The sequence below is a fragment of the Geotrypetes seraphini genome, chromosome 1, assembly GCF_902459505.1.
Source record: "Geotrypetes seraphini chromosome 1, aGeoSer1.1, whole genome shotgun sequence".
Taxonomy (NCBI): domain Eukaryota; kingdom Metazoa; phylum Chordata; class Amphibia; order Gymnophiona; family Dermophiidae; genus Geotrypetes; species Geotrypetes seraphini.
In genome coordinates this window covers 153,169,206-153,190,834 of record NC_047084.1, presented here as the reverse complement: position 1 = coordinate 153,190,834, position 21,629 = coordinate 153,169,206, and the positions used below count along the sequence as shown (strand labels likewise).

At 44.3% G+C, this 21,629-nt stretch overlaps 1 protein-coding gene across 6 annotated transcripts in view; it reads left to right on the top strand.

The window, feature by feature from the left end:
- Nucleotides 1-21,629, top strand: part of ZNF827 (zinc finger protein 827) — a 290,810-nt gene that overhangs the window by 205,806 nt on the left and 63,375 nt on the right. For all 6 annotated transcript variants that reach the window (XR_004539050.1, XM_033940095.1, XM_033940085.1 and 3 more), the window contains exons 7-8: nt 2,958-3,015; nt 7,704-7,804. Coding sequence is in view for 5 of the 6 variants with exons in the window: in XM_033940095.1 (XP_033795986.1) it covers nt 2,958-3,015; nt 7,704-7,804 (159 nt within the window). In the remaining variant the exon portion in view is untranslated. The remainder of the gene's footprint in view (nt 1-2,957; nt 3,016-7,703; nt 7,805-21,629) is intronic.

Genomic DNA, 21,629 nt, shown 5'->3' with positions numbered 1-21,629 from the left:
AGCCAACCTCATCAGTGATGTTACAATGGCTTAATTATCCTATACCTGGGGAACAAAAGAATAGCCTTATTGGGTCATACCAATGGTCCATCAAGCCCAGTAGCCCGTTCTCACGGTGGCCAATTCAGGTCCCTAGCACCTGGCCAAAACCCAAGGAGTAGCAACATTCCAGCATCTCAAAGAATAGCAAGATTCCGGAACCCCAATGAGAGCAACATTCCAGTGCTGAGATTGTGATGTCATAATGCCTCATTCCTCAGTGCCTGAGAGCCAACCTCATCAGTGATGTTACAATGGCTTAATTATCCTATACCTGGGGAACAAAAGAATAGCCTTATTGGGTCATACCAATGGTCCATCAAGCCCAGTAGCCCGTTCTCATGGTGGCCAATCCAGGTCCCTAGTACCTGGCCAAAACCCAAGGAGTAGCAACATTCCAGCATCTCAAAGAATAGCAAGATTCCGGAACCCCAATGAGAGCAACATTCCAGTGCTGAGATTGTGATGTCATAATGCCTCATTCCACAGTGCCTCAGAGCCAACCTCATCAGTGATGGTACAATGGCTTGATGGTCCTTTCTTGGCACACTTAAGAGGATAAGAACAGCCATACTGGAAGAGACCAAAGGTCCATCAAGCCCAGTAGCTGTTCTCACTGTGGCCAATCCAGGTCACTAGTACCTGGCCCAAATCCAAAGAGTAGCTCCATTCCAAGTTACCAATCCAGGGCAAGCAGTGGTTTCTCCCGTGTCTTTCTCAATAACAGACTCTGGACTTTTCCTCCAGGAGGCAGTAAGTCTATGAACTGGTGCCTCAGTTTAAGCTTCGTGCCAGTTCTATAACTGCATCATAGCACTACTCGTAATATTACTTGCACTTGGGCTAAAGACAGGGGCATAGAGAGGGTGAGTAGTGCCCAGGATAGTAGTGCCCCATCTCCCCCGTACCTCTTTCATTTTCCCAGCGCAAGCAGCATCACAAACGTGCTGTCCATGTGTGTTGGCTCTCCCTCTGATGTTACTTCTAGGCGTGGGACGCAGAAGTGATATCTGAGCAGACACCGATGCGCTGGGAAAATGTAAAGAGATAACAAGGGAAGGGAAAGGGCGCATGAGCACAGCCCAGGGGTCGGGAAAGAGCAGGGGCGGTGAGGAGGACGGGTACCAGTGCCCCCACCAAGACAGGGCCCGTGGAGGACTGCCTCCTCCCCCCCCTTTTACGCCACTGGCTACAGGAACCAGAGGGTAGTGGTACCATTTAGGAGAAGTACTTTGCTACAAAGAAGAGCGAGACTTGGGGGATGATCGTTTCTGACAATCTTAAGGTGACCAAATGGGTGGAAAGGGCGACATCTAAAGCCAGAAGAGGAGATAGCTGGCTAGTCCCCATTAGGAACACAACATAGAATATGATACAGGTATTATGTGTGCAAATAAATAGAAACATAGAAACATGATTGCAGATAAAGGCCAAATGACCCATCCAGTCTCCCCATCTGCAGCATCCACTATCTCCTTCTCTCCCTATTGGCTAAGGCTCTTTACACCTGCATTGTGAGGTCATAGAGCTTTATGGTTATAGAAACATAGTAACATGATGGCAGATAAAGGCCAAATGGCCCATCCACAGCATCCACTCTCTCCTCTTCTCCCTATTGGCTAAGGCTCTTAATATTTGCATCTCCTCTTCCTATAGGCTAAGGCTCTTTACACCTGCATTGTGATGTCATAGAGCTTTATGGTTATAGAAACATAGTAACACGATGGCAGTTAAAGACCAAATGGCCCATCTAGTCTGCCCATCCGCAGTAAGCATTATATCTTTCATTCTCTCTGAAAGATGCCATGTACCTATCCCACACCTTCTTGAATTGAGACACAGTCTCTGTCTCCAGTTTAGTATTAGATGTCGTATATACATAGGATGATTGATTATGGTATGTGTCTGTATTGAAAACCTGTTCAAAAAAACCACTAACTCTGTATTGTAGCACCTTTACAGAAGCTCATGTGAACCACTCTGAATTGACTCCCCAGTCATTAGTAGCGGTGATAGAAGCTTTCAATAAACACAGGGAGAGGAATGGTCAGCAGGAAAAAGGAGGTGATAATGCCTCCTTATAAATCTCCGGTGAGGCTTTAGTTAGGGTTCTGGCGTGCAGTTCTGGAGAACGCACCTTCAAAAAAAGATATAACTAGGATGGCATTGGTCCAGTGTGCAGCTGCTAAAATGCTCGTCTTCACAAAGCATCTAGGGGAGAAACTCGTAGACCTCAATATGTATACTTTGGAAGAAAGGCGAGAGAGAGGAGATATCCTCGAGACATTTAAATGACTCCATGGCATAAATGCACAGAAGACTGGTCTCTTTCAGCTGGATGGAAGCCAAAGAGGGATAGACTCAAAAGCAATCTAAGGACATAATTCTTCACAGAAAGGGTAGTAGAAGTGTGGAATAACCTCCAGTGGAGGTAGTTGAGACAAGGACTGTATCCAAGAAAACATGGTACAAGCATGTGGGGTCTCTTAAGGGGAAGAAGAGATATCGGATACAGATGGGCAGACTGGATGGGCCATATGGCCTTTATCTGCCATCATTTTCTATGTTTTTTATAGCAGAAGTGGGCATTGGTATTCCTGAGCTCCTTGAGACATGCAATTTATAGCCTTCTGTAACTAGAAAATGACACGAAGGCAAAATTCATCACCGTTCTCGTCCCCGCTGATAACCGCAGGAACCCATCCCATGTCATCCTTTAGTGTCTATCTCAACCTCGGCCCTCCTACTCCTGTAGTCTTCAGTGCGAGGGGAGGAGAGGGAAGAGGCGGGAACAGAGAGAAAACAGTGAGGCGGCAGAGGAAAAGAGAATTGTGCTATTTTGGGTCCTCTTAGTTATTTTATGTTGCTTAATGTGGTGTGTGTGGTTTTTTTTTTGTTGTTGTTGTTTTATATTACAGAAAAAGTGAGCAAGGAACACAATCGTAACAAGGACCACATCATCCAAACTACAACCAGGTAAACAATCTTCAGGCCTATTTGCTGCCCCAGACTCCCGACACACTCTGTCCTCTAGGGGGTGCTGTGTGTTCCAGTGAAGGTTTGTTGAGTAGTTCGGGTGCATGGAGAGCTTTCAGCTGATTTTTAGGCCAAGAACGGTAGGATATGTGCAAAGGGATACAGAATTTGTTAAACCTGTGCTTAGCTCTTCTTCAGTAATAGAGGCTCCTGATACAGGATCCCTATTTTAAATATCCAATTGCTTGTATCTTTGTTTTTTCTGATTTTTGTAGCCAGTGGCGTAGTAAGGGAGGGGAGAGTGGTCCGCCCCGGGCGCCTTCATGGTGTGGGCGCTGGCACCCCTCCCCTCTCCGCCCCCCCCCCCACCTCATCACACTCCACCCCCACCACACACGCGCACCCCCTTCCCTTTTCCCATATCTCTAGTTGTTCACTGCCGCTCCCGCTGATGTCACTTTGGGTGCCATGCGGAGGAAGTGACGTCAGAGGGAGAGCCGACGCAGTCACGAGGAGCACGTTGAAGTTGTTGCTTAACATGATGAACAGCTAGGGGTGTGGGGGAAGGGAAGGAGGGGGTCATGCTTGCGGCAGGGGCGGGGGAGGAACGAGGGGTGGAGACCAGAGCAGGAGAAGGGGCGCCAGCACCCCGGGTGCCTCTCGCCCTCACTACGCCACCGTTTGTAGCCTAGTTTCCTAGGGGAAAACCAGCCTTATAAAATCAGGTTATCTGTGAACCCCCATCTTTTCCCCCAAATCAACTAAACTCCTCCTCCTCTCCTTTACAGAGGCCAGTTCAGTTGCAAATCAGGAAGTTCACAGCACACTGTGATGTCACAGTGTATTTTGAAAGCTGCCCTGCCATTTGATGATTAGTCATAATCATATGCAAATTTCCATGCCATAAAAGGAAACTAGCCATTGTGGAATATTTTTACAGCTCCTGGTTACAACTTACGGAAAACAAGACTTGGTGGATGTTGACTGGCTTGCCTTGGCAAGGACAATTTAACCATTAGACAGAAGTCAAGTTGCCTAGGGCAGTCACTTTTTGGAGTCAAAACAGCAGAGCCCAATAGCGTTCAAACTCAAAGAACCGTCAGTGGGCAGGGCAAGCACGTTTCAAATAGGCTGTGCACCCGGGTAAATGTCTTCTAGAAATCCCTCTCTTGTGTGTGTGCATTTAGATAGATAAAACAAGATTTAATTTGTACAAGTATCATCGATTATTTGGTTTTACAGGATTGCTTTTGGAGGAACGGTGTTGGGGGTGATCATGATTGTTGATTGTCCAAATTTTGGGAGGGGAGGGGTGATTAAGGAACTGAAACTCAGCCTAGTGCACCCCACTTTGGAGTTCAAGGGTGCTCCGTACCCTTGAACACCAGCCCTGTACATTGTTTGGTATAGTAATGTTTGAAAGATATTCTAATATATTAATGCTTGCATTGGCTTCTGCTCCCAGCTGCATAATGTACTTGAATGATGTCGTTTTTTAAAAATGTTTATGTAATCATATTGTGACTGACCGCTTGTATTAAGATGTGGAACAGAGGGATCCCGTTTAGGCCATCTTTTGTGGTCTTGCTCTAAATTCAGCCTTCCTGGAAGGAGATTACCATTTACATAGATCGAGTCTCAGTGTGTTCTAGAGTAGACTTTTCTTGTTCACTGATTTTACTGTATTGCCCCAGGCCACCGTTCAAAGTGAATTTATATGTTGTTGGCCCAAAAATATATTTTGGTTTGCTGGCGACAGCCAGATCCCCTTTCTCACAGTAGTAAGGTTGCATAGCTTTCGTCACAACCTCATTTGCATATTTTGACAGGTAGCCATACCCAGTTCCTGCCATGCCACCCAGAATCTAGGATCTGCCCAAGCCTTTTCCACTCTCTGCAGAAGCACTGTCCCACCCCCACCCCTTTGTTGTCACTGGATATGACATCATTGCCCTGACTCTTTAGCATGACCCTGCCTTTGTGCATAACCCTGCCTCTTTGTGACATCAAGGAAGTGATATCATAACTGCCCAGGCCATGCCCCCTTTCCAAGATAGAGGCCCCTACATTGCTTCCTGTTTCACAGAACTCACCATCATCCTGGAGGAGTCGTGCGACGGGAATAAAAACTATTTTGGCTAATTGTTTCAAAGAGGTTTTGCACTTACTGTACCTCAAATGCAAAACTTATGGTGAAGGAAATGCAAAGTCTGGCCACTAAATGTCACGTGTCTTTCTCAATCTATATACTTTGGAGGAAAGGCAGGAGAGAGGAGATATGATAAAGACATTTAAATACCTTGATGTAAATGCACATGAATCGAGTCTCTTTCATTTGAATGGAAGCTCTGGAATGAGAGGGCATAGGATGAAGTTAAGAGGCGATAGGCTCTGGAGTAATCTAAGGAAATAGTTTTTTACAGAAAGGGTGGTAGATGCATGGAACAGTCTCCCGGAAGACTGTGTCTGAATTCGAGAAAGCCTGGGATAGGCATGTGGGATCTCTTAGAGAGAGGAAGATATAGTAAGTTTCAAATTTATTATAAATTTGATTAATCGCTTATTCAAAATTCTAAGCAATGTACAAATCAATAAAATTACAAATTTTTAGGGGGAAACAAAACAAACGCTTAGAACTAACCTAACATAACATATTGAAACAAAAGGAAAGGATGGGAAGAGAAATACAAGTTGTTGATAGTAAATAAGGCACGTATGGGAAAAAAAACAATAGGAAGGGAGAGAGCAATGTGCTTCAGAAAAGTTATGAAATGGGATTCAATTGTGGCTCCTAATTAAGCTTTCTAGCTATCAAATGCATCTTTAAAAAGAAAAGCTTTTTAATTTGCTCTTAAATCGGTCTAGATTACGTTCATCCCTTAAATAAATAGGGAGGGGAATTCCATGTACGGGGGGCTGTGTAACATAGTAGATGACGGCAGATAAAGACCCGAATGGTCCATTTAGTCTGCCCAATTTTTTTAATTTTTTCTTCTTAGCTATTTCTGGGCAAGAATCCAAAGCTCTACCCGGTACTGCGCTTGGATTCCAACTGCCGAAATCTCCGTCAAAACCTACTCCAGCCCATCTACACCCTCCCAGCCATTGAAGCTCTCTCCAGCCCATCCTCCCCCAAACGGCCATATACAGACCCTGCAAGTCTGCCCAGTACTGGCCTTGGTTCAATATTTAATCTTATTTTCTGATTCTAGATTCTCTGCGGGCAGACTGGATGGGCCATTTGGCCTTTATCTGCCATCATTTTTCTATTTACCACACACTGCAGACAGTTATCGTGTGTGCTGTGTGACGTGTCTCAGCATTTAGCCTGGGGGCATTCGAGCTATTTGATGATGCATGTATTGCTGGCCCTGGGAGTATTTCTCCTTTTTAGGGAATTTTTCACAACATTGATAAAGCTTAAAAACCAGGAAGGTTTATCAGAACCAATGATAGAAAGCCGGAACTGATATGTCTCAGACTAGTTTACCTTGAGTGGGTTTCTGTGCTTCTTTTCCTTCCAGTCATATACGCTTTTTTTCTCATTCCTGTTCTAGGAACCTCATTTGGCTTGTGCATTGTTTGACCAGAGGTTCTTTTTCCATCTCGTCGTATATGGAAAATGTGAGCCCACCAAAAACCCACAAAACCTTACTGTACTGCCATATAGCTGCCACCTGCAGCCATAAGGGCTATTGGGGTTGTAGACAGGTGGTTATAGTGGGTTTGGGGGGGAGAGGCTCACCATAACCTATAAGGGAGTTCTGGTGAGATGTTTATGTGGCACCCTTTTTGTGAAGTTCACAGCAGTGTCCTGTAAGGTGCCCCACTGCTCTGTTGCCGTGTCTGAGTGGCCAGTCCATCGCAATGCTGGCCCTTCCCATGTCCAAAAGGTCTTGTTCTGAGCATTTGGGACTTAGAGGCGAATGTTTGGTCGAGAATATGGTATAAAGTGGTGGTCTGGATGGTCAAACGCCTGGATGCACAGATAGATGATTTTCGGGAAAAAAATATTTTAGACGTACTTTTCGAGAATGGACATTTTGCCACTGCTGACTTTGGGCGACTAGCACCCTACGTCCAAATCGGACTTAGACTTTTTTATGATTATGCCCCTCCACGTAACCTTACTACTCAAACTTAGTGGCGTAATCTATATTTGAGAACTGGGATGACCATGATTGGCATTTTGCTCCAAGGTGGTGCCTGGTGTTCCATATTTGATATTTAGTGACTGCTTAGGGTTGGGGATGGAGGGAAGGAGGGGTTTCTTTGTGACGAGGAGGACATATGAAAACTGCAATTCATGATGGTGGTGGTTTATTTTCTTTTTATTAGTGTTATTTGAAAATTATGAATAAATAACACAAAAATGTTTATGTAATATATTTTAAAGGTGAACTGCCGCAGTTTTAAAAGAATATGAAAGTAAATATCTGTTATCGCTTTCTGTAAAAGCTTGTGATTTAGATATTACCTCTGCTTTTGAAACTCCACCTGTCCGCCTCCTCTTGATAATTTTTCATGTGCTATTTGCATTGGAGGGAAAGCAGTTTCTAATATTGATGCAAGCAAGAGACTCCTGAAGGGACAATGATGTCACTGCAAGAATTGTATCTTATTTCTATTCTTTATTCGCAGTTAGTCTGTATGTTGACCAAAAGAAATCCTCCTTTTCCTCCCTCCAGTCCTTACTTTCCTGAAGAGAAATTTAGACAATCACCATTCACCTCTTCCTCAAAAGATTTGTCGAGCAAAGCAGGACTTCCTGAGAAAACCATGACGTCAGGTAAGGCAAGAAGTTTCTTGAATAGTCCCAACGATGAAATGATCCTTAAAGTGACGTTGCGAGTCGCTTTTTAAAACAGAGGCCCTCGCAGCAGCCAGCGTTTTTAGCGGGCCTAATTTAGTCAAAAGATTTGCTCTCCTAAACTGGCCTCTGAGAAAATTTAGTAAGGCTGAGCGCCTAAATTTATTTGTGATAGGCCACTAGACTCCTATGGGCTCCTTTTATGAAGCCGTGCTAGCGGTTTTAGCATGCGCTACATTGTCATGCACGCTACACGCTAGCGCCTCCATAGAGCTGGCGTTAGTATTTTCCGTGTAGCGTGGGAGTTAGCGCGCGCTAATCTTCAGCGCATGGTAAAAACCCAAGTGCACCTTAGTGAAAGGAGCCCTAAATTTAGAAGCATATAAACTGAGTGGCAATGGGTAGATTTAGAGCGAGGGAAGACGGGAGCATAGGGCTCCTTTTACGAAGCTGAGTTAGCAATTTAGCGCGCGTAATAGCGTGCGCCAGTTTGCCGGCTGCGCCAGCCACTGCCGCCTCCTCTTGAGCAGGCGGTGGCTTTTTTGGCTAGCGCAGGGGTTAGCGCGCGCTAAAAAGTTGCTTGCGATAGAGCCCCTAACGCAACTTCGTAAAAGGAGCCCTTAGTGATTTTCAGCAGTAGACTTCTAAATTTAGAGAAATAAATGATAGGCGTAAATATATAAAACATCAAGAAATGAAGGTGGGAATGAATGGCATTAAGAAAATTTATTTATTTATTAAATTCTTTATTCATTTTAAAACATAAATCAAGTGTACAAGATGCTCATCTATTATAAATTCAATAAAACACTTGAAAATCTTTACTATATCATCTGGAACAAAAATATAACTTCCCTCCCTCCCACCCTTCCTAAAACAATTAAAATAAAATAAAATCGCAACAGAAAAATATACCACCCCTCATCCCCCCTGTGTAGATATAATCTCCCTTAAAAAGTGATGTCTACTCATTACAATATTTTTCCATAGGCCCCCAAATCTTTATAAAATTATTGTAAGTCCCTTTCTGTATAGCAATAGCTCTTTCCATCTTATAAATATGACATAAAGAATTCCATCAAAATGTATAATTGAGATTAGAATAGTTTTTCCAATTATTGGTGATATGCTGAATGGCGACTCCTGTCATGATTAACAAAAGTTTATTATTATACGACAAAATTTGACTTTTTTTTCCTCATAGATATACCAAACAAGACAATTTATTATTTTTTATTTAAAAATTTATATACCCTATTTTATCTACCGTATATGGTTTCCATAATAACAAGCATAAAACGTTAACCAAACGTACAAAGTTCAATTATTGCAGAACGACACTCCTTAAAAAGTGGTCAGTAGGCACCAAAAATTTTTCAAATCCAATTTGAATATAAAGTTTCAACTCAAAGAAAGCCTTTACACACAGTTGGGTTTTTAACATTTTCTTAAAATTCATTCTAGCTGTACAAAAACGCAAAATTCCCGGCAGGGAATTCCACAGCTTTACACCAGCGTCTGACAATACGGCTGCACCAGTCTTGATGTGGGAGATTAGCGTCTTACCCTCTAAACATAGGGCTCCTTTTACGAGGATCGGAGTTGCCCATGTCTGGTCTAGCCCTTATTTTTATTTCAATAATTTACTGTCCCCCTTTAAGGATGATAATGAATATCTTAAATAATAAAATGCTAGCCGCGCATGCGCACTTGCCTCGCGTGTTCCCTGATCCCTTTTCTGTCGGGATGTGGCAAGACAAGTGCGCATGCGCGCCCTTCCCTGCTCTCCACCTCACAATACGGCCCTACCGGCCAAAGCCGCAGCAAGGCGGTTGCCGGGAGGAGGCCGCGGCGGCTTGAGGCAAAACGCGGTGCAGAGCGGCGGCTGCCAGCCGCTAGCACCCCCTGCCCTCTCCGTCGCGGGCCTAGAAAGACGTGGCAGTGTGAGGCCTGGACGTCACCGCCGCGCGACGCGACGCCTGCGCTGCACAAAAAGAAAACACTGCGTTTCGCCTGGCCAGACATGGTGGTGGTGGCGGCTGTGGAAGAGGGAATGGGAGCAGACACCAGCTCCCCGCAACCCGGCAGAGGCCCCACACACTCCCCCAACTCTGCTGACCCTTGCCCCTGCCTGTCCCACAGGGCACCCCTAGCAATCCTGGCCCACAATAGTCGGCCCAGACCCAAGGAAGAGGAGACACTGGAACACCAACAATGCAACAGGTACTCTGGATGGGGTGAAAAAGGTGGAAATAGGAAAGGTAAAAGGGGAAATGGGAATATTGGTAGGTAAAAAGAAGGGAGAAGGGCTATTGATGGACAGGGGGAGCAGGGAAGGGGTACTGCTGGACAGAGGGGAGGTAAAAGGAAGGGAGAAGGGCTACTGCTGGACAGGGGGGAGAGACAGAAAGAAAGGGGGGCAAGGAGAAAGAAGAAAGACACACATACAGAAAGAGAGAAATAAATGCCTAAGTCTACAGGAATCACAGAGACATGGTGGTCAGAGGACAACCAATGGGATGTGGCCCTGCCAGGGTACAAAATCTACAGGAGGGACAGGGCACACAAGAAGGGGGGAGGAATAGCACTATATATAAAAGACTCCATTCCTTCATCCAGAACAGAAACAACAATAAGGGCAGACAGTCTGGAGTCACTATGGGTTAAGCTGACAGGAGGGGAAAGAGCTGACATCAAATTGGGTCTGTACTATCGCCCACCAGGACAGCCAGAAGCAAATGACCTGGACCTGGAGGCCGAACTAAGGCAGATGTGCAGAAGTGGAAGGGTGGTGGTTATGGGGGATTTCAACTATCCGGGAATAGACTGGGACATTGGACTCTCAAATTGCACGAGAGAAACTAAATTCCTAGAGGTGATAAGGGACTGTTTCATGGAGCAGCTGGTCACGGAACCAACGCAGGGGGATGCCACTCTAGACCTAATCCTCAACGGACTAGAGGGACCCGCAAAGGAAGTGGTGGTAAAAGCACCATTAGGAAACAGCGACCACAACATGATCCAGTACAAATTAAACATGGGAACATCAAAGGTGAAAAGAACCACAACGACAGCACTCAACTTCAGAAAAGGAAACTACAAGGATATGAGGAAAATGGTAGGAAAAAAACTCAACAAAAGCTCAGGGAAGGTGAAGACCGTAAAGGAAGCCTGGACACTGTTTAAAAGCACAGTGCTCAAGGCACAAGACCTGTGCGTCCCAAGGTTTAGGAAAGGGTGCAAAAAAAATCGAACTAGAAACCCAGCATGGATAACAACTACAGTTAAAAAGGCGATAAGTGATAAGAAATCATCCTTCAAGAAATGGAAAAAGGAACCAACAAAGGAAAACCAGGAAGAGCACAAAAGACACCAGAAAGAATGCCATCGAGAGGTCAGGAAAGCAAAGAGAGAATATGAGGAAAGGCTGGCGGGAGAAGCAAGAAACTTCAAACCCTTCTTCAGGTATGTGAAAGGGAAACAACCAGCCAGAGAGGAAGTGGGACCACTGGACGATGGAGACAGAAAAGGAGCGATAAAGGAGGAAAAAGAGATAGCTGACAGGTTGAACAAATTCTTCTCGTCAGTCTTCACCAGCGAGGACACATCCAATATCCCTGAACCCGAGGTGATTTTAAACGGAGAACACGACAAAAGTTTGGTACAACTAGAGGTAAGCAAAGAGGATGTCCTCAGACAGATAGACAGACTGAAGAGCGACAAATCACCGGGCCCGGACGGCATCCACCCAAGGGTACTAAAAGAACTGAGAAACGAAATAGCAGAGACACTTCGCCAAATATGTAACCTCTCCCTAAAAACTGGGGAGATCCCAGAGGACTGGAAAATAGCAAATGTCACGCCCATCTTTAAGAAGGGATCAAGGGGTGACCCGGGAAACTACAGGCCTGTGAGCCTGACCTCGGTTCCGGGAAAGATGATGGAAGCAATGGTAAAAGACATAATCAGCGAACACATAGAAAACAATGGGCAACTAAAGGCGAGCCAGCATGGCTTCTGCCAAGGAAGGTCATGCCTCACAAACTTGCTGTACTTCTTTGAGGGAATAAACAGCCAGATGGATAAGAGGGAATCCATAGACATCATTTACCTTGACTTCCAAAAAGCCTTCGACAAGGTACCTCACGAACGATTACTAAAAAAGCTGTGGAACCACGGGGTACAAGGGGATATCCACCGATGGATCAAACACTGGCTGGCAGGCAGGAAACAGAGGGTTGGAGTAAAGGGCCAATACTCAGACTGGCAATGGGTCACGAGCGGAGTTCCACAGGGGTCGGTGCTAGGGCCTCTGCTGTTCAATATATTTATTAATGATCTGGAGACGGGGACAAAATGTGAGGTTATCAAATTTGCTGATGACACCAAACTCTGCAGCAGGGTTAGAAGCACGGAAGACTGTGAAGACCTGCAAAGGGACCTAACGAGACTGGAAGACTGGGCAAAAAAGTGGCAAATGAGTTTTAATGTACAGAAATGCAAGATCATGCATGTAGGGAAAAAAAACCCGATGTTCAGTTACAAAATGGGGGGAACGCTGCTAGGGGTGAGTAACCTTGAAAGGGACCTGGGGGTGATGGTCGACACATCACTGAAGCCATCGGTGCAGTGTGCGACAGCCTCAAAGAAAGCAAACAGAATGCTGGGCATCATCAAAAAAGGTATCACAACCAGGACAAAGGAAGTCATCATGCCACTGTATCGCGCAATGGTACGCCCACACCTGGAGTACTGTGTTCAGTACTGGTCGCCGTACCTCAAAAAGGACATGGCGGTACTAGAGGGAGTGCAGAGGAGGGCGACTAAACTGATAAAAGGTATGGAAAATTTTTCATATGCTGACAGGTTAAAAATGCTGGGGCTATTCTCCCTGGAGAAGAGGAGACTTAGAGGGGACATGATAGAGACCTTTAAAATCCTAAAGGGCATAGAGAAAGTGAATAAGGACATATTCTTCAAACTGAGGGCTGCCACAAACACTAGGGGTCACTCGGAGAAATTGAAAGGGGCTTAGGTTTAGAACAAATGCTAGGAAGTTCTTTTTTACACAGAGGGTGGTGGACACATGGAACGCGCTTCCGGAGGATGTGATAGGACAGAACTCTGTACAGGGGTTCAAGGAGGGTTTGGATAGGTTCCTAGAGGATAAGGGGATAGAGGGGTACAAATAGAATTTGAGGTAGGTTATAGAAGTGGTCAGAGACCACTTCACAGGCCACAGACCTGATGGGCCACCGCGGGAGCGGACCGCTGGGCGAGATGGACCTCTGGTTTGACCCAGTGGAGGCAACTTCTTATGTTCTTATGTACACATCTATTCTAGCACCCGTTAATGTAACGGGCTAAAAAACTAGTTTACACAATAAACATGACATAACATAAAACTTTATTTGAAGCCTGCTGAGCCTTACAGTTCACAGCGGCTTATAAAAGAGTCAAACTGTACAAAAACAGCGAAAATATAAATCTGACATCATTAAGTGCATTACTACATCGATATACAATCACTGATTCCCCAGAAATTTAGGGCTCCTTTTACTAAGCTGCATTAGGGCATCAACGCACGGAATAGCGCGCGCTGAATTGTCGCCCGCGCCAGACCAGGGGTGTCCAACCTTTTGGCTTCCCTGGGCCGCATTGGCCGAAAATTTTTTTTCTGGAGCCGCGCCAACATGCAAACACTGCAGCAAGACAGGAGGGAGCCGACGAGCCCAGTAGCCCGTTCTCACGGTGACCAATCCAGGTCCCGAATACCTGGCCAAAACCCAAGGAGTAGCAATTTTCCATGCTACCTGTCTAGGGCAAGCGGGCATTAACACACGGAATAGCGTGCACTGAATTGCCACACGCGCACTAAACTGCACGGTACACTTCTAGAATAACGCCAGCTCAATGCTGGCATTAAGGTCTAGCGCGCGCTGTTCCGCGCATTAAGGCCCTAACGCACCTTAGTAAAAGGAGCACTTAATTGTGTTACCAGTTTTACACTGGACAGTAATCTTAACCATCCGAGATAATAAACACCTTTTACTATACAGTTTTTCTGGAACCTCAGACCACCACTCAGAGCTCAAACTCGTTCATTGCTCTAAGCTTTATGTGGAAGCTCCTCATTGGATCCTTTTATATTTTTTTTTTTTTAAAACCTCTTTTTGCTTTTGTGATTAGTTTTTTGTTTTTTCTTAAACAATTTTATAATCAGACTCAGAGCTTAAGACATTAAGCAATACTTAGCTCGATCTTGTGGTCTTTGGCTACGGGGGACTTCATACCTTATATTTTTTAAAACCTCTTTTTGCTTTTGTGATTAGTTTTTTGTTTTTTCTTAAACAATTTTATAATCAGACTCAGAGCTTAAGACATTAAGCAATACTTAGCTCGATCTTGTGGTCTTTGGCTACGGGGGACTTCATACCAACATGTTTCGCTAAACAGCTTTATCAAGGTTTAACCCCTTTCAAATTTACCGCCAAGACTTGTGACCACTTATCCACAGATATTTGTGGATAAGTGGTCACAAGTCTTGGCGGTAAATTTGAAAGGGGTTAAACCTTGATAAAGCTGTTTAGCGAAACATGTTGGTATGAAGTCCCCCGTAGCCAAAGACCACAAGATCGAGCTAAGTATTGCTTAATGTCTTAAGCTCTGAGTCTGATTATAAAATTGTTTAAGAAAAAACAAAAAACTAATCACAAAAGCAAAAAGAGGTTTTAAAAAATATAAGGTATGAAGTCCCCCGTAGCCAAAGACCACAAGATCGAGCTAAGTATTGCTTAATGTCTTAAGCTCTGAGTCTGATTATAAAATTGTTTAAGAAAAAACAAAAAACTAATCACAAAAGCAAAAAGAGGTTTTAAAAAATATAAGGTATGAAGTCCCCCGTAGCCAAAGACCACAAGATCGAGCTAAGTATTGCTTAATGTCTTAAGCTCTGAGTCTGATTATAAAATTGTTTAAGAAAAAACAAAAACTAATCACAAAAGCAAAAAGAGGTTTTAAAAAAAAAAAATAAATAAAAATATAAAAGGATCCAATGAGGAGCTTCCACATAAAGCTTAGAGCAATGAACGAGTTTGAGCTCTGAGTGGTGGCCTGAGGTTCCAGAAAAACTGTATAGTAAAAGGTGTTTATTATCTCGGATGGTTAAGATTACTGTCGAGTTTAAGTAGAGTATTAGTGAAAAAATCACCTTAAAAAATATCATAATAATAGTTGTGCATAGCAAACCAGTTTTACACTGGCCATTTAGATATATGATATTACAATAATCTAGCAATGGAAGCATCAGAAATTGAAGCAGAATTCAAAAAGCCGACTCTTCAAAATAGGATCTAATAGATTGTAACTTCCAAAAAGCAAAAAGCTCTTTTCAACCATTGATTCTACTGGATCTCCCATAGTAAAATTTCTGTCTAAAAGTACCTCAAGAATTCTAATAGTAAGACATATCTGATAACAATTCACCATTCAGTAATAAACTCTCTATTACACACTTAGTAGAGATGACATAAAAAAATTTGGTTTTCTTCGGATTAAGAACCAATTTAAATTCCTTTGTCCAGTTTTCAACTCTAGACATAACCTGGTTAATTAACATAACTCGATCAGATGGTTATTTGTCAACAGGTACTAGAAGTGTAATGTCATCAGCATATATATATATATATATATATCTTAAATAATAAAATGCTAGCCGCGCATTTGCCTCACGTGTTCTCTGATCCCTTTTCTGTCGGGATGTGGCAAGACAAGTGCGCATGCGCGCTTATTACATCACTGACGGAGAACAGCGAATGCAGGAAGCGGAGTGGCCAGGTAAACAAAAAAAAAAAACAACCGAGCGAGCCGAGCCACTGAGAAAGCGCGGGAGACCTGACCTGGGCTGCGGACGGGTAAGGAGCTGGGGCAGTGAGCCTTCCCTGCGGCTGAAATGGAGCCTGGCCACCCTCCGCGACAGACCACAGGAATCCGAGCCCTTTTCCGCTCACCTCCCCTTCCCGCGGACCCGACTACCTTGGCGATCCAAGCAGCGTGTGCACCAGTCTTCACACGCTGCTTCGGGCCCTTCTACTTCCCTGATTTGCTCTGCCGCGTCTCTGATGATGTCATCAGGGACGTGCCAGAGTAAATCAGGGCAGTAGAAGGACCCGAAGCAGCGTGTCAAGACTGCTGCACACGCTGCTTGAATCGCCGGATAGGTAGTCAGGTCCGTGGGAAGGGAAGGGGGGGGTGCAAGGTCTGTGGGGAGAATGGCAGACATCGGCCCTGTACTAACTCCCGTGGACAGGGGGAGCAGGAAGAGGTGCTGATGGACAGGGGAGGAAATGAAGGGAGGCCTACTGCTGGACAGGGGGAGCAGGAAGAGGTGCTGATGGACAGGGGGCGGAAATGAAGGGAGGCCTACTGCTGGACAGAGGGAGCAGGAAGAGGTGATGATGGACGGGGGGGAAAGGAATGGAGGCCTATTGTTGGACAGGGGGAGCAGGAAGAGGTGCTGATGGACAGGGGGGAAATGAAGGGAGGCTTACTGCTGGACAGAGGGAGAAGGAAGAAGTGATGATGGACACGGGGGAAAAATGAAGGGAGGCTTACTGCTGGACAGGGGGAGCAGGAAGAGGTGCTGATGGACAGGGGGGAGGTAAAACAAAGGGAGAAGAGCTGCTGCTGGATAAGGGGAGCAGTGAAGAGGTGGTGGTGGTGGACACAGGGGAGGTAAAAATAAGGGAGAATGGACAGGAAAAAGCGGCTAAGGAGACAGAGAGAGAAAGAAATAAAGACAGACACACATATATTCTAGCACCCGTTAATGTAACGGGCTATAAAGCTATATACACAAATGCACTCCTAAATTCATTAATCTGTAACCCAAAGATGACATATAGATGTTAAATAAGGATGGAGACAATGGCGAACCTTGTGGAAGACCACAAGAATTCCCTCAGGTATAAGAAAAATCAGACTGAAACAATACTTGATATGATCTAGACCAGGGGTACCCACACTTTTTTGGCTTGCGAGCTACTTTTAAAATGACCAAGTCAAAACGATCTACCAACAATAAAATTTTAAAAAAACACAAACATCCTGTATGCAGAGAAAATGTTAATTATCATTTGTATTTGGGGGTTTTTTCAGACGTCAGGGCAGATGACTTTAAAATATGCAATGTCACCTCAGGAACAACTATATAAAAATAGACAAATATACCCCCTCCTTTTTTACTAAACCTTGATAGCGGTTTTTAGCACAGGGAGCTGCGCTGAATGCCCCTCGCAGCTCCTGACGCTAAAAACCACTATCGTGGTTTAGTAAAAAGGGGCCATAGTGCAAAATATAGACAGCAGATATAAGTTCTCAAAATGGACACATTTTGATCACTAAATTGAAAATAAAATCATTTCTCCTACCTTTTTGTCTGGTGATTTCATGAGACTCTAGTTGCACTGCCTTCTTCTGTAAATCCAATGTCTTTCTTTCTGCCTTTCTTTCTTTGTCTCTCTTTCTTTCTCTCTCCCCATGCCCCCCTCTTTATTTCATCTTTCTCTCTCCCCCCTGCCTGCCTGTCTTTCTTTTTCTCTCCCCCTGCCCCCCTCTTTATTTATTTCTTTCTCTCTCTCCCTGCCTGCCTGTCTTTCTCTCTCCCCTTGCCCCCTCCAAACCATCGCTCCGATTTCTACACTTCCCCAATTCTTTCTCCCTGCCCCCCCAAGCCATCACGCCAATTTCTCCCTCTTTCCCGAGCCAGTATCAGCATTCAAAAATACACTTGTATTATTCCAGGGCTGGCTATTTAAGAACGCTTTCCAATATATTTGTTCTAACCTATAATAGTTTTAGAAAGACGATCTAATAGAATTAAGCGGGTACCTGTTCCCTAACCTTCTGTGTCCTTTGACATTTCCCTTGTTTTATTTTAATTTTAATTTTTTTAAGAATTGTATTTATGCCAATCGGTGTTAACCACCTCCCTCCTTACATGTATGACTTTATTAGTAGTGAATGTTGTTTGTCGGGTTTTTTTATTATACCTAATTTTGAATTTATGTAAATCGCATTGGATGTGGATTATGCAAATTAATCAAAGAAATTAAATAAACTTGAAACTCGAGATCTACTGGCAGGCCAGGTTTTCAGGATATCCACAATGAATATGCATGAGAAAGAGATCTGCATACCAAGAAGGCAGTGCAGGCAAATCTCTCTCATGCATATTCGTTGTGGATATCCTGAAAACCTGGCCTGCCAATAGATCTCGAGGACCGGACTTGGGTAGCCCTGTATTATTCTATCAAAAAATACTGACATCTTTACAAGACGTAGACAAAACATGCCTCAAGATAGGAATCATGAGTCATTTTTGGCTGAAACTGATAACTTGGCTGAAAATTAATCTGCCATAATCAAAACCAGAAAGAAAAAAGATTTTGGTCCAGTTTCAATGCTGTAACCAAAAAATAAAAATTGAGCAGCCTCTAATCCAGGGGTAGGGAACTCCGGTCCTCGAGAGCCGTATTCCAGTCGGGTTTTCAGGATTTCCCCAATGAATATGCATGATAGCCCTCTCAGATCTGTTCGTGATCCCTTTCTTTATCATTCCTAGCATTCTGTTCGCCCTTTTCACCGCTGCCGCACATTGCGTGGATGGCTTCATTGTATTCAGTACCCTTGTTTGTTTTAATCGTTCCCATAACAAATGTAACTCCCTAAGCCCTTATTTGTCCGGGACATGGTGCGCCCTCACCTGGAGTACTGCGTTCAGCACTGGTTGCCGTACATGAAGAAGGACATGGTACTACTCGAGAGGGTCCAGAGAAGAGCAACCAAGATGGTTAAGGGGTTGGAGGAGCTGCCGTACAGCAAAAGATTAGAGAAACTGGGCCTCTTCTCTCTCGAACAGAGGAGATTGAGAGGGGACATGATCGAAACATTCAAGGTACTGAAGGGGATAGACTTAGTAGATAAGAACAGGTTGTTCACCCTCTCCAAGGTAGGGAGAACGAGAGGGCACTCTCTAAAGTTGAAAGGGGATAGATTCTGTACGAACATAAGGAAGTTCTTCTTCACCCAGAGAGTGGTGGAAAACTGGAACGCTCTTCCGGAATCTGTCGTGGGGGAAATCACCCTCCAGGGATTCAAGACAGGATCCTGCTTAACAAGAAGTACGCTGGTAGGGCTAGTCTCAGTTAGGGTACTGGTCTTTGACCTGGGGGCTGCCGCGTGTGCGGACTGCTGGACACGATGGACCACTGGTCTGACCCAGCAGCGGCAATTCTTATGTTCTTATGTTGTCCTTTTGGTCTCTTTAATAGATTTTAAGTTCTGTCCAGGGATTCTCTCTTACCTGTTTGTATACAGTGTTGTGTACATTAGTAAAACTATAGAAATACAGTGATGCCTTGGAATCCGAACTTAATCCGTTCCAGAACCCCGTTCGAGTTCCAAGACAATTTTTCCCATTGAAAATAATAGAAACTGGATTAATCCGTTCCTGGGTCCCACAAACTCAAATTTTAACAGGGAATACACTGGATTGTAGGGGCAGAAACACACACACAATGTGCAGGGTGTTCGGATTCCAAAGCAGAGTTTGGATTCTGGGGCAAAATTTACTACAAAAAAAAAGTTTGTATTCCAAAGCGTTCGAGTTCTGGGGCGTTCGGATTCCGAGGTACCACTGTAATAGTTGTAAGAGAACTTTGAGAATAAAACATTTCCCTGAACTTGAATATTGCAGAGTTGAACTTTGGTCACTATTTCGCAAACTGCTTGTACCAGAGGAGGAATTTGCCCCCTTGGTCCCAACCATTCTTCTCCCATCTTTCTGACTTATTTAAGGAGGAGAATATTGTTAAACCCAGAATCTGCTGGTTTATAGTTTACAGGCCTCCCAGTGAGATGCTGAAAAGGCTGTTATTTTAGCAGGAGTTACTCTCTTAATTAGATTAACCTTTTTTTTTTTTTTTTTTTTTTTTTCTTTGCTGTGCTGTGCTTCAATATTTGTTAATTTGGAAATTTTGTTGAAACTGCTCTTTGCATAATGGAGTTTTGTATCATAATTATATCAAATTAGAAAACAAGCCCTATATTTTGCTGAGCTGGCAAATAATCTTGATATCAAATGAATTAAATGGTGAGGCATAAGGGAAAATAGTATTTGGACTTTGGAATATCTCAGCAACACGAGACATTCTATTTGGAATCTCATGTAATGTAATGTAATGTAATTTATTTCTTATATACCGCTACATCCGTTAGGTTCTAAGCGGTTTACAGAAAATATACATTAAGATTAGAAATAAGAAAGGTACTTGAAAAATTCCCTTACTGTCCCGAAGGCTCACAATCTAACTAAAGTACCTGGAGGGTAATAGAGAAGTGAAAAGTAAAGTTAGAGGAAAAATAAAAATAAAATAAACATTTTAACAAGACAGCATTGATCTAAATACTTTGGAAGGTAGAAGAGAGGAGAGAAAGGAATAGAAGCAGAAGGGGGAGCCGTTGAACAGTAGAATTCTGGAGAAATTTAAATGATAGAAATAGAACAAAACAAAGACAAAAGGCAAAACAATAGATAAGATTAAAGATAAATCATAAGCTGGAAAGAAAAATAAAATAAAACTTTGTCTTCAAATCCACGGTTTCAGCGTCAGTGATGAAGTGGAGCAAGTAAGTTTAGGAGGAGCGATTGACGTTTCCAGAAAGGGCTTCTTCAGGGAAGAGACTTGGCAGACAGTCCCAGGATGCCTATGTCTCCTCCCCTGCGATGTTCTCCCATCCATGCATTCCCTCCCAGACACACTGCCCGTGCCCCAGCCGCTCCAAGGAGGCTGCCCCAGATGAGGCCCACGGTGAATGCAGGATTCTCTCCTCTGCGGGAAAGCCGCCCGGAGCCGACAGTCGATCTTCTTAGCGGATTGCATGGGGGGAAGAGTTCACACTCTTGGTAGGATCGGGTCTGTGTGCTCTTGGTGGTTGTGGCTGGTCTCGTTGCTGCTTAGGTGTAAAAGCAGTTGATCTCCACTGCTGCTGATATTTAAAAGCAGGCAGATTGATCTCTCCAATGGACTGCAGGGGGAGGAGTTCACACTCCTGGCAGGATCGGGTCTGTGGGCTCTTGGTGGTTGCGGTAGGTCTCGCTGCTGCTTGTATGTAAAAGCAGTTGTTTTTCTTCTGCTGCTGATATTTAAAGCAGGTAGATTGATCTCTTAAACGGGATATAGGGGAAGGAGCTCACATGCCTGGTTGGATCGGGGCAAGGGCTCCTATTATAGGCATCTGGTCTTGCTGCTACTTAGGTGTTAAAGCAGTTGATCTTCCTAGCGGACTGCAGGAGGTGTGGAGCTCACACTCCTGTCATGATCTGGTCTATGGGCTCTTGGTAGTTGCGGTTGGTCCCAATGCTGCTTAGGTGTAAAAGCAGTTGTTCTCCCACTGCTGCTGATATTTAAAAGCAGGTAGATTGATCTATCCAATGGAATGCTGGGGGAAGATCTTATATGTCTGGCTGGATCGTGGCAAAGGGTTCCCGGTAGTGGCGGCTGGTCCTATTGCTGCTTAGGTGTAAAAACAGTTGATCTTCTTATCGAATTGTAGGGGGGGGGCGGATCTCACATTCCTGGCAGGTTCGGGTCTGTGGGTTCTTGGTGGTTGCGGATGGACCCGCTGCTGCTTAGGTGTAAAAGCAGTTGTTTTCCCAATGCTGCTGATATTTAAAAGCTATGCCAGCACTCTCCATTTATTCCAATAAGTCTCGGTGTTCCCCAGTCACTTGGACACATCTCCC